This window comes from Nematolebias whitei, chromosome 1 (assembly GCF_014905685.2).
Source record: "Nematolebias whitei isolate Nwh7 chromosome 1, NemWhi1, whole genome shotgun sequence".
NCBI lineage: Eukaryota > Metazoa > Chordata > Actinopteri > Cyprinodontiformes > Rivulidae > Nematolebias > Nematolebias whitei.
Genome location: NC_056498.1, coordinates 61,371,393 through 61,385,366, shown reverse-complemented (window position 1 = coordinate 61,385,366; position 13,974 = coordinate 61,371,393). Strand labels below are relative to the sequence as shown.

Below are 13,974 nucleotides of genomic sequence, written 5' to 3'. Positions count from 1 at the left end.
ATATACACTAAGATATACGTTAAACATTAATAATGTAAAACAATATGGCGTATAACAGCAGCCGGAACATGAGTCTGTGTGAGCAGATGGGTACAAATGAATACAACAGCATGAAATAATCAGCAGCATGAGATCAGCATGGATAATCAGCAGCACATATCACCATTCAAAGTGGCATTACAGTGATTTTTTTTTCTCACAGTGATTATCCTGGTTAGGGATTTATGAGTCTAACAGCTTCAGGGTAGAAGCTGTTCCTCAGTCTAGTGGTTCTACACTTAACGCTCTGCAACCTTCTGCCTGAGGGGAGGGGGGCAAAAAGTGTGTGCTGGGTGAGTGGGGTCCTTCATGATGCAGGTGACCCTCTTCCGGAGGTGTAGATGTTTGTGATAGTGGGCTCAGCTTTATTGCTATTAATATTGCTAATATTGTGTTTTGTTTTCTTGGCTGTTAATAAATATCCTGGAGTCACCCCTCATTTCCTTTAAGACACTCTGTTGTGGTAGACTCTCAATGCTGCAGCCTCACTCTTATCTTTTTATAATTTAGTCAACCTTCCTCTTTTATAGATCAGACCACTGATTTTGACTTAATTTAGGGGCTTTGTGCATTCGTATTTTCTACTCTGAACCACCCTCCAGCAAGGAGATGATTCCTGGTAGTGCGCTCTGCTGATGCAATGTGGTGGTGCTATTACAGCCCATCAACCGGTTCAGACTGGACTGATGGCAACATGAACAATGTTAGAGGAAGGAGCTCAGCCGGTCACAGCACCCACTCTTAGAACACCATTCTCTAACTTTAAGCTCTAAAGATGAAGACACAGGTTATAAAAGAGCGAGTTCAAATAGTCAAACTGGTCACTTTAACTTCCCATACAGCTGATGACCAGTAAAAGAGAAATCGTTTAGAGCCAGCAGTTAAAAAAAAAACAAAAAAAAAACACTGCACGTGACTGTGCACGTGTCATGTTAAAGCTCATTTACCTATTGTTGTAACAGCGTTATACATGGGGGAATAAACAAGTAGAGACAGGCAGCAGAGACTTGCGTGCTTGCGGAGAGACACGGAGCGTGCGCGCTGCGCTCCAGACGCGCAGGAGGAGGAAGCGCACCGCTTCCTCTGCTGCTGCTGGACCAGCAAGAACAGCTTTGAACCGGTTTTTGTCACCGGCTACAAAGCAGTGTCAAATACACAATGAACGCACACAATTGATGCAGAGCGTTCCCGTCACACGCACAGACCTCGCAGGTCCTCCACGCAAGGCAAGCACCCGTGCGGGATGTTTTGTCGTTGATGTCATTCTTTTTTTTCTTGAAGATTTTCTTAGAGGAGATCTCTTGGTTCCATGAAAAAGTTCCCGCAGAGCGCGCAGCTCTTCAGCCAGCTGCTGCTGCTGTAGATGCTCAGGTGAGTACTGCGTTTTATTTAATTTAACAGAATAACAAGCACGTGTCTGGGTGCACGACTTCCAGCATATGAGGAAAACAAAACAGGTTTAGGGTATCCAGTAATAAGACCCTGCTGGTTTTCTTCAAAACATTTTTTTTAGTGTTGCTTTCTTCTAATAATGCTGTTTTTTTTTTTTCTTTGTGTGTTTGGCAATCTTATACAAGTAATGAAAAATAACAATCTGCATCCAGTAGGGCTTTAACATCAACTTTTTATTCTATAAATTTGCTCAAAAACAACATGGCTGCAGTGATGGGCCTCGACAAACTTCATGCCTGAGCTGAATCATGGAGGAGGCAGATTAAAAAAAGATACCTTGTAGACCAGGGCTGCCTCACATTCTCCTCCTCCAACAAGGTGTGGTTAGAAACAAAAAGCATTAAATAGGGGCAGCTGGCTGTGGGTAAGTTGCAGTCTCTTGGAGCTCAGGACCTCACACACAGGTGACTGCCCAGGCCAGGAGTTACAGCAGCTCCATCAAGGCTAGGAGTAAGTTATTAGAGCTTTAGCATTAGCGATTTTCATCCTTTTAATATTATATATTTATATATATATATATATATAATTTTTATTTTTTTTTAAATATAATGCAGTGTTTCCTGTTTCTGTTCCTCACAGGATCTTCTCCTCAGTCAAAGCTGTAACTGATCCCGGATTGGCCAGAACAACATCAGCACCATGACTTCGTCCACTAAAAACCTGGATGGAGGCTGGGGCTGGGCGATCGTTGCTGCATCTTTTATGGCCCAGCTCCTGGCCTATGGATCACCGCAGTCCGTGGGTGTCCTGTACCCTGAGTGGCTGCACACCTACCAAGAGGGCAAGGGCATGACTGCCTGGGTGGGCTCTCTTGTGGCAGGAGTGGGATTAATCGCCAGTGAGTAGCACAGCAAACTGAAGTGCAGGTCCACATTTCACTTCAAGAGGCAAACAGGACAGACATTTTGACAAAAATTAATGTAAATTAGGACCAATTTTTGCAATTCTTTGTTGTTTGTTTATGTAGCATTTTATGTTTTTATAGTAAACAGTGCGTTAGGACTAATATCATGACTAATAGTTTGCTAAAGCGTGCGCTTAAGTTACTGAATGTTGCACTCCACACAGCTTTACACTTGTTCAACCAGTTCTTTCCATGTCATAAACACACATGATGCAGCTGATAACAGAGGAGACACAATGCATGTCCAAAGTCTGAATAATGGATACAATGTAAAAGAGCAACTAAACTACCTGAACAGTTTGCTTACTGCGATACATCAACAGATAGGGAGTTGCTTCATGAAAGCAGGCGCTTTGTCTCCCTGAGCAGAGTTGCTGGGATTGATTTTCTACGATAGCAAAGTCATCTATGCTATGAGCGGATTACTTAGCCCCTAACCACTCACTGATGGAGAAAATTAGAAACAAATAAGAAGGAACCCCAGAAATGTTAGTATTGGTTTTTAGTTCTTTTTAATAAACCAATGTAAACAAGAGAAGTTATAGCAAAAAATGTGGCACCATATGAGGAAATGGCTATGCTTAAATGTTTAAAAATATGTTTGGTCTATGATCTGCACCTCCAGGAGCGCTGACAAACCGGAGCAAACCTGTAGCCTTAGTTGACATTTCAGTCTAAGGCAGGGCTTTGACTCTTAGCCTGGCTGCTAGCTGTCTTTTTCAGAAAGGAGTGAAATGAAGCTCACGACTGAACAGATTTGGCTTCGTGCCCTTGGCAAATCCTGAACACGTGTCCCAGATGTGAGCTGGCGGTTGAGCTGCAGTTCCAGCCAGACGACAGCAGGGTCTCCCCACAGTACACAGAAAGAAATCATCATCAGAGTCTTGTAGAGGAAGAGTTCAGTAAGGATGCAACCTCAGGGTGTGAGCTGTAATCAGAGAAGAGACCAAGAAAGCTCATTTTACTTAGTTACACCCTGTATGATCATGAGATCTACTGATACGACATGACTCAAATGTATTGTAGTAAACCTTTATTAGAGGAAAAACATCTAGTGTCACGTGACAATTTAAAAGGCGCATGTCAGGATGAGTGTGCTTTTGTCAAAGTCTTTTAAAGAAAAACATAAAGCAGCAAAAATCCCGTCTTTATTACTTTGATACGTTTGATCGTCTTATGCTGACCTTTTCTTTGCATCTCTTTCTGACTCTCTCTACCTTCTCCCTCAGGTCCCATCTGCAGTGCCTGTGTAGACAACTTTGGAGCTCGCCCTGTGACCATCTTCAGCGGCGTAATGGTGGCGGGCGGCTTGATGCTCAGCGCCTTCGCTCCAAATGTTCAGTTCCTCATCTTTTCTTATGGGATCATTGTTGGTAAGGACGCTAAACCATAAAGATGGAGGTTATCCTTCTATATGCAAATATATTCTATACATAGATTTAAAAAAAAAATGCCATTATGAAATTTCTTTGCGAATATGGATCTTCTTGGTGAATTATTGTATTATTATTAAAAACAAGCAAGAGCACGTCAGCTCTGTTATGTAACATCAGAAGCTGACTGTACCCTGAATTACTAGTTAATGAATACCACCGGTGCTGATATTAGGAAGACAAGATGTCCATTAACTTTGCCACTTTATATAACATCACTGACTGGGTTGACAAAAGAAAAATTAGGGCTTTTACAGCCTTTGTGCCGTCACCAGTGGTCATGCATGGACACTGCACCACCTGTTCCTGCATAATTAACGACTGTCCAGTCGTGCTTAATTCTCATGAACTCTGTCACCGTTTGCACTTTGTAACAGGCATCACTGGCGAGGAAAGGATATGCATATTTGAAGAAAGTGATTTATTTTTAGACATACTCTTAGGATAGCTGACTGTCGCTGAAAAAGTACCTGTACCTAACTTGTTTACCGTTCATGACCTGTTCTGCCAAGTGGTAAAACGGCAAAACGCACAGTGCCCTTTTAACTAACACGCTTATTTAAGAGTTTACACAAACACACAAAGAAAAACACACTGATTTTTTTTTCTGCACTTTTTTTGGATCAGACATATATATTTATTTAATATGCATTAATTCTATTTTCCAAATCTGACATTTCTTTTTTTTTGTGTTCATGATTTTACTCATAGACACACCAACTGCAGTTCACTAAGCCAATTCCAATTTTGATATTTAAACTTTGACCTCCCAATTTACCAACTGCACACTCCTTTACCCCAAAAACTAATACATGTTGGCATAGAAAATATTTTCTTTCATTTTCTGGTTGAAACTAAAATGTTATTCTGTAGTGAAACATTTACAAATTTCAAAATAAAATGTTCAAGATCACCAGAAACATGGTTTATACAAATAAAGTTGATCTCAAAAGAAAGAAAAGTAAATAAAATTACAGTAATAATTCTATTAGACTGTTAAATTATTATTATTATTTACAATTTATTGTATCTCGCATGAAGATCTACAGTTTGATAATTCTAAATAATCATCCATTTTTTTTACTTTCAATTTCTATGATTGTGGCAACTACCGCCACAAAATACTTCAGCCTTTTTGTTACTGAGCACATTTTTTGAAAATACATCCATTTTTTTAAAAAATTTTTTTTTACACACTTCTTCCTTTCGGGTCACAGGGTTCACTGGTGCCTATATCCAGCCATCACTGTGGGAGAGGTAGGGGACACCCTGGACAGGTCTCCAGTCCATCACAGGGACACATAGACGAACAACCATTCACTCTCACTCACACCTAGGGAGAGTTTAGAGTTACCAATCAGCCTAACGTGCATGTTTTTGGTCTATGGGAGGAAATTTGTGAAAACCCACACATGGTTTTTGGAGACCATGCAAGCTCCACCCAGAAATGTCCCCAGCTGAAATGTAATCTGGCAACCTTCTCGCTGAGAGGCGGCAGCTCTATCAACTGCACCACCTAGACAATCCTTTTGGTTTTAAAACAACTTCTTTCACCTGAGTTTTTTTTTTTATACCAAGACAAACCAGTCAAATTAAAAACTGTCTGATTCAGATCACATTCTGAGCATTTGGTGCATCTGAACCTTTTTACCCATTTCACCAGGGCTAACAATACATTTTCTTCCTTTGATCCTAGGTCTTGGTTGTGGGCTTGTTTACGCAGCCACCTTGACAATCACCTGTCAGTATTTTGACAAGAGACGTGGCCTGGCCCTTGGCATTGTCACCACAGGTATTCCCATCTTCCTCTGCTAATTTCTGGGTGCACACCTTTTCCCCATTCTCATTTCTTCTATGTATAAGTTGCTGGGAGCTCTAGAAAGCAAAGGCAAACATCTGCTGTGCAGCAAACCTAGAATAGTCTGTTAGATAGACATAAAGACTGAGGACCTGTTACCAGTTCTGGCTCAGATGAAACTTAAAGCACTATGGTAACAGCTTGGGGTATGTAACTTTAGATGTTAGGATGGGTGCCACCAGCAGCAAAAGTACTGATCCATCTCACTGTGTAAACTTTTCATTATGGTGTTGTTCTTATGCAAATTAAAGATAAACTACACTTTGGCTTAAAAATGTAATAGTATGTCTATTTTTATTAAATAAACACATATTTTGTTTGTCTTTTCCTATGATTCAGGAACAAGCGTTGGCGCATTCATCTATGCCACTGCTCAGAACGAGCTGATTGTGTTGTTTGGACTGGATGCCTGCTTGCTCATCATTGGCGCTATAGCACTAAACCTCATGGCTTGCGCTGGTTTCATGAGACCCCTTTACATGCCGGGGTACTACCTCAAACAAAAGGCCGCCTTGGAACGCAACACAGAAGAGCAGTTCTTCATGAAGCCACCCTTGGATGATTTGAAGGCCACAACGGGGACAAACACACCTACTCAGGAGAAAGCTCTCTCAGTGAAGGAGTTGCTCATCACCATCGATTCCAAGGACTTGTCTATTCAGACAGAGAAGAAAGAAGGTTCTCTGGTTGGTTCAGCCATTGTGAAAGCAATCAAAAAGAAACAGAAGGCTTACTCCAAGTACATGAATTTGTTGTGTGAGATCTTGCAGGACCAAACCATGGTGGCCTTCTGCATTGCTATCTTCCTGTTCAGTCTGGGTGCATTTCCACCAGTCCTTTTTATTGAAGACGTGGCTCAAAGTGAAGGACTTATTGAAGAAGTTAGCGTCATCCCTCTTGTATCAATTGGGGCTATTGCCACTTGCATAGGCAAACTGGCTCTGGGGGTCCTGGCAGATTTCAGGTGGATCAACAGTATCTATTTGTACGCCTTCACAATGTTTGCAGGAGGTATGGCACTGCTCCTTATCCCCATCACCAAAAGTTATATGGGACTGCAGATTCTGACTGCCATCCTTGGTTTCTTCTCTGGAAATTGGTCACTCACTTCGTACATTACCACTAAGATCGTTGGCTTGGACAGACTCACACAAGCCCATGGCATCCTCATGTTCTTTGGGGGATTTGGAATCATGCTTGGACCCCCTATTGTAGGTAAGAGGCTTGTCATTAACATAAGCCAAAAAAACGACAAAGTCAGTTGTAAGGCCAAGACGAATACTACATTAAGTAGCTGGTATACTTATGTTGACTTCAGTAGAAGCTAGCTTGTTGTATCTTGTTATCTTACAGCTGTACTGATTGTGCTAACCATGTTTGTTCTCTCAACTTTCCAGGATGGTTCTTTGACTGGACACAGTCTTATGACTTGGCGTTCTACTTCAGTGGGGGCTGTGTTCTGTTGGGCGCATTCATTCTGTTTTTTCTCAGCCTTCCCTGCTGGAACAGGAAGGGCACTGAGATTGATAAACCAGACATTCAATACACCAGCAACTGTGACAAAGTTGCTTCTGTTGCCTGAGTATGATCGCCTTTTACAATAACTCAAATATATCACTTGCTGCTCACTGTCTTTCCCTGAATTATGCCAAAATCATCTCTTGGCGATTTTTTGTTTGACCATGATGGGTGTATCGTCTTTATTTCTTCTGCCATATTTTTGGAAATACAGGCCTTTCCTTCGTTCTGTGCCTGCATTTCTCAAGTTCATCCAACACATTTGAAGGTCTGGCTCCGATGCGTATGATGATTATGTTTTCATTATTATGACCTCATTTTACGAGGTTAAGAGAACAATGTTAAAATCCTAAATTCTACTTTGTTTGTGTAGAGGCTGTTTTATTTTCCTAGATTTAATTGTAGCTCTAAAAATGTGAAATGTTACCGACATTACAGTGGGAAAACGTTCTGTAAACTGTCAAATAATAATAGCACAGTAATATCATCTGCACATAAAACCATCTTTTTACTGCAGTAGAACATTGTATTAAATGAATGAAACCTGTATTGATGGTCATAAATACTTTTTTTTTTTGTATTTTAATATACATTATTTTGCCACTGTATACAGTATGTTACCAAAGCATCAATAACAGTCAATGCCTGTCATCACATTTTGCCTGTTGAATCAGGACAAAAGCCTTGCTTTCACGTGCATTTCAATGATCAAGTACATCAAGTTGACTCCTATTTTTAAGCAACCTGAGTTTTTCCAACCTCTTGTGTCTGGATTAGGTGGATGTTAATTTATGATTGAGTTGCGAAAAAAAAAACCTGTAACATCACTGAGACAATCTGACCGCATTTTCAACATTTTAAACATGTTGATTCACTTTGCGGCAAGTACGTTTATCACAACCTTGCTGCCATTCAATATGTCCTGGCTGGGCTTTTTTAATTACATTATTTTTGTTCATGTGTGATTTTTGTATGTGTCTGCACATGCATGTCCACATGGTTGTATGTGTGTGTATTGTTTAGTAAACTTTTGTATTCTAGTTTGTAAAGCTTTATGTACTTGTAACTTTTATATGCACAAAACTTGGCACAGAGCTGTTGAAATCTTGTGTTAAGGTTGATAACTGTTGTTATAATTGCAGTTGTAACATTTTCTCAGGCTGTTAAAATCTTGTGTTGTTAAAAAAAGACCACTACAAATGCCTTTGATAGCTTCAGTTTCCGGTTGAGTGTAAATCTGGGACATTACCATTTGCATTTTTGTTTCTTTACAAGGTCCAAATTTGATACTGTAGAAATTAGACTGTTTTACTAGTGTATTTTTTATTTCAACATTGTAATATTTATGCCTTTTTAATTGTTTTATTTAAAATGTGTCAATAAAAACATTTGGAACAATTTCTAATACATTTGTTTTGAAGTCCTAAAATGCTTGAAATTCATTTTTGTCACCAGTAAACAGTCACACAAAGCATTTTTTTTGGGCAATATTTCCACTTACAGTAAGTTCCTTCTGGAATAATCATATACTTGGGTGAGCCATTTACACATGATTCAATGGGTTTCAATTATTGAAATACATTATACTATTAATATTGTATCATATCTGTCATCATAATACATATTGATGTTTCAGTGAGGTTTCTCCAAAAATTTTGGTAGGGTGTTCTAAATCAAATCTAAAATTCCAGTCTTGTTACTTTGATATCAGTATTTACATTTCAAAATTACATTTCTACAAGTCAGAATTTAAATTAACTACTGGGGGGGAAAAGTTTTTGAAAATATTCAATACAATTATATTAGAATACATTACTATGTGTTAAAAATTGTTCAAGAAGCCATGTTAATGTTCATAACAATTAATTTTATATAAAACTTTTTTTTTTTTTTTTTACACCCATCTGCAAATTAAGAGTTCAGATTTTGTAGAACTATGATAAATTGGCTTGCCTACACCCACTCTACTTCTCTTGGCAACCTTGCCACCAGTCGTCATGGTTACAAATGTGTCACGTGGCTGGTAACGTAAACAAATTTCGAGGGAAGCTAGCGTTGGAGAATTAAGCTAACTACGCTGTCTTAAATCTTTTTAAGTCGCTGTAAACTTTCCGTTGGGATGTGAAGACGATGGCAATAACTATTAATCGCAATATGACGGGATTTACAAAAGTTTTATTCAGTGGAGCATTGTTTCCAAAAGGGAAAAATCCGACTACAACAGAAATGGAGAGCTGTCTCAGTTCGCTGAGCTGAAAAATGGGTGCAAGCGCTTCATTATCCCTCTGTGTAAGTTTACCTAAGAACATTTGGTATGTTCCTTTACGCTTTGTTAGTTTTGTCCCATTTTTGCAGCCACTTTGCTCAATCCAATAGCTAGTGTGAGCTCCTGCACGTTTTGTTTTATTAAAAGAAAATGTAATTGTGTACAAGTATCTAGTTGTTGCTAGGAAGCTGTAATTTTAACGTGTGCCAGGGGTTTAAAGTTAAAGATCTTCAAGGTTGAGAACAGAGAAATTATACAATTAAAATAGTCACATCACAACACAATTCATTAACTGTAAATATTAAACATAAATACTTTTTGTGTTGTGTTGAATACTAAAATATATATTTTTAAATATCTGTGCCGTTTGTAATATCTTGAAAATTATGCATATTCAAGGTTTACATCAGATCTCATCAGAATACCCAAACTACGAATGCAGTCTTGTTTTTACCTTTTTTGCAAGTTGTGTTTATTTGTCTTGTGCAAGGTTAACAGGGTTAACTGTAATGAAATGCTTAGGATGAGAAGAACTGATCTGACTCGCTAAAATAATCAAAGAACAAACTAACAAGAAAATACATAAAGCATGCCACAAGGGTACACAAAAAAAGTACCAAAAAGTGAAAAAGTAATTAAAATATTTACAATGTCCTAAAGAGAGATATTGAGCAACAACATGTTGGTAGAATATATTGGTGCAGCAGGATGAATTTGAATGAATACGTATTTCGACGTAGTAATATAAGCTAAAAGGCGCATGATGATATATACTGATACACACACACACACACACACACACACACACACACACACACACACACATATATATATATATATATACATATACACACTGCACATAATCATATACCACACGGGTTGTGTGACAGGTTATTGCACAGGTAGTGACACTGAGGTTGAACTATTAGTTAGTTATTGTCAGTTGTTCAGTGTTATTTATTGAGAGTTCAGTAATCTGACAGCTTGTGGATAATAGCTGTCCTTTAGTCTTTTTGTACGCGATGGCAGACTCCTGTATCATCTGCCTGAGGGTAGTAGATGAAAGAATCCTTGTGCTGGGTGGGTGTGGTCCTTAATGATGCTGCATGCTTTACGCATATATTGGCTGTGATAGATGTCCTGGATGGTGTGGAGACTGCTACCATTGATGTCCTCTGCTGTTTGCACCACCCTCTGTAGAGCTTTCTGACTCTGGCTAGTGCAGTTCATGTACCACCCTGTGATGCAGCCTGTCAGCAGGCTCTCAGTGGTGCACCTATATAAGTTGGTGAGGATGCTGGTGTTTAAAATGTTTGGAACTTGAAGCTGCTGACTTGCTCCACCTCAGCGCTGTTTATGTTGATCGTGGAGTGCTGGCCTCCACGTTGTTTCCTGAAGTCCACTATCATCTCCTTTGTTTTGCTGACATTAAGAGAGAGGTTATTTTCCTGACACCAGCTGGTCAGTGATTTCACCTCGTCTCTGTAGGCACTCTCGTCGTTGTTGGTGATGAGGCCCAGGATGTTGGTGTCATCAGCATACTTGAGGATGACGTTAGAGCTGTGTTTAGTGATACAGTCATGTAAATTTAAGTACGTAATGTAAGTCACGTAAGTAAGTATGTAAGTCATGTTTATTTTCTAAACATAACGTCCCAGTGGCTTTTAAGCCCCAAAATACGTTACGGCAAAGACTGGTTCATCCCAAAGATCCAGTCCCCCGGCACAAACAGAGTAATGTTGTGTATGCTGTTCAGTGTCAGGAGGGCTGTGATCAGTCTTACATCGGGGAAACAAAACAGCCACTGGCCAAAAGGATGGACCAGCACAGAAGATCAACATCATCAGGCCAGGACTCTGCGGTCTACACTCATCTCCAGGCCAGCGATCACTCTTTCAGGGATGAAGATGTTCACATCCTGGATAGAGAGGAACGATGGTTTGAGAGAAGAGTAAAGGAGGCCATCTTTGTGAAAAGAAATCGTCCATCATTAAACAGGGGTCAGGCCTCCGGGTTCAACTGTCCCCCTCTTACAATGCTGTGATTGCTAGTATCACTCAGCCCTCTGTGAATAGTAAACAGCCATCAGTGTGGTAATGATCCATTGTTAGGCTGATGGTCCTTCTTGAGCATGTGAGCAGCTGGTTTTGGTTGTCAGCAGCAAAACTGGTTGATCCACTCTGAGAAGGTGCTATTTAAGAGACTGAGCTGAATACAGCTCCTCAGACTGAAGAAGTCTCTCGGATGAAAGACAGTTTTAAAATTTTTTTTGCTTTGATTTTTTAAAAAAATTTTTAATGTCCAGAGGACCAAATTGAACTTTTTTGGATTTTTCTACCTGGATTATTGAGCATGCATCAGGTTAGTCATGTAAATAGTGAGTACAGGAGTGGACAGACATTAACATTGCAACATTAAGGGTAGAGTTGTTTTTTTTTGTATTAGTTAAACAAAACAACATCTGGGCACTTTCAAAGCACTGTGTGTTGTTACACAAAGTTGGGTTTTTGATGCCATTTGATGCAATAAAATCCTAACCAATTAGTCCTTGACATTGTAACTATAATTGTATTTGCACCTTTTAACAAACCTTCTTTAGAACAACATTTATGGTTTAGTTGTATAAAAACTTATTCAACATTCATTATTGTTTTTTCTGTTTCTGTTATATATATATATATTTTTTTTCCCCTAACTTCTGCATTGTATAGTTTTAACCATTCATATATCAAAGCGTTTAGCTTATTCAGGAGATGGATGCTTTGAAGATTTTGTAACTTTTTTAAATTCACCTTTCTTTACTAATACTTTTCCCTTAGAAATACATTTTTCTTTTATTGATTTAATCTTTATTTATAAAGGTAGTCTAATTGAGTCACGAGGACTCATTTTCAAGAGACACCTGTTTGGTGGGGGTTAGTGGCCTTGCTCAAGGGCCCAGAGTGGGGCAAATGAGGGTGGAGGCAGGTGTGGATGTTTCACTTTTTCCATCCATATTTTTGATGTTGTCGGTCCGGGGAGTCTAACCGGCGACCTTCAGATCACAGGCCCACCTTCTCTAACCTCTGCACCACCACTCCCCAATTGAGCTTTGGTCAGTCCTTTAAAAACATTGTTCCCTTTGAAACCTGATTCATTGTACAGTACTTGCTCAATTTGTCTTCTCATGCTACTTTTTTTGTTTTTGGCTAACCTTTTGTTACATTTAGTTTTTAGCTAGCATTTTGCTACTTTTAGCTTTAACAGCTCAACAAGATTCAGCTTATTAAGCAAACGTCAGTAGTCATTCAGCATTCATGTTGCATTTTCACAGAAAATGCCAAATATCTTGTTTTTGTAATTAACCTATATGTAATATTAACATTCTCATCATGTTTAAAGAAGTAATGATGATTAAAAAATGTTTTGCATTGAGGAGGATTTAAAGTGAGAACAGAACGGAACCCTGTTAGATTATTTAAAGTACTTTGATCAGTGAACAAATTATTATTCTAAGTTAATTTGATTCATCTTTTGAATCTTTTTTGAAAGTTCTGTGTTTTTCTGCAGAATGACCCATCTTCAGTGAGAATCCTGAAGCCCAGTGCTAAGGTCAGCCCTGAGCTCATTGTTCCTGCTCAGGTTTCAGAGTCTGGGGTGTTGCCTAGATGTGTATTTGGTGTTTCCCTGGAAACTCTTAAAGAGGATGGGCAGATGGTCTGTGGAGTACCTCATGTGTTAAGAGATATGGTGGAGTTCCTGGAAAAGAACGGTAAGTTTTTTGTATTTATTTTGCAGCTTTATGGCTCTCTTCTCTTTTTCTAAACTCCTTATGCTTTTTGTCCATCCATCCATTATCTTTACCTGCTTCTTCCTTTTTTGGTCGTGGGGGTCACTGGTGCCTGTATCCAGCAATCACTGTGCAAGAAGCGGGGGACACCCTAGACAGGTCTCCACTCCATCACAGGGACACATGGAGACAAACAACCATTCACACTCACACTTAGGGACAATTTAAAGTTACCAATCAGCCTAACATGCATGTTTTTGGTCTGTGAGAGGAAACTGGAGTACCTGGAAAAAACTCACATATGCACGGGGAGAACATGCACTTCACCCAGAAGGGTCTCCAGCTGGGAGTTGATCCGGCGATCTTCTTGCTGAGAGGCAACAGCCCCTTATGCTTTTTGTTTCCAGTTAAAACTACAATTTAAACACCGTTCTTATGTGTCATGACTGACTCAGTTTCCTTACTGCAGGACTGGACCACAGGGGTCTGTTTCGCTTGTGCGGCTCCGTGCTGCGAATCAGGCAGCTGAGGCAGCGGTGGGACTGTGGAGACAGGGTGGACCTGGAGCAACAAGGGGACGTCCCCACTGTGGCTTCACTACTCAAACTCTTCCTAAGGGAATTGCCTGTTCCTGTGGTACCTGAGCCCCAGCGTAGACAGCTGGTCCTGCACTTAACAGGTATTTTTAAAATAGGCATCTCTCTCTCTCTCTCTCTCTCTCTCTCTCTCTCTCTC

General features: G+C 39.7%; 2 protein-coding genes across 2 annotated transcripts in view; both read left to right on the top strand.

The window, feature by feature from the left end:
• Positions 1-1,232: 1,232 nt before the first annotated feature.
• Positions 1,233-7,268, top strand: LOC119418869 (monocarboxylate transporter 9-like). The gene is given in 6 exon segments (XM_037686165.1): positions 1,233-1,410; positions 2,071-2,329; positions 3,625-3,768; positions 5,525-5,620; positions 6,026-6,901; positions 7,084-7,268. Coding segments are annotated over 6 exon segments (1,674 nt in total). The 5' UTR covers positions 1,233-1,296.
• Positions 7,269-9,449: 2,181 nt separating this feature from the next.
• Positions 9,450-13,974, top strand: part of LOC119430135 (protein FAM13B) — a 26,767-nt gene continuing 22,242 nt past the window's right edge. The window contains exons 1-3 of the mRNA XM_037697577.1: positions 9,450-9,493; positions 13,020-13,221; positions 13,709-13,918. Coding sequence (XP_037553505.1) covers positions 9,464-9,493; positions 13,020-13,221; positions 13,709-13,918 — 442 coding nt within the window. The 5' untranslated portion in view covers positions 9,450-9,463. The remainder of the gene's footprint in view (positions 9,494-13,019; positions 13,222-13,708; positions 13,919-13,974) is intronic.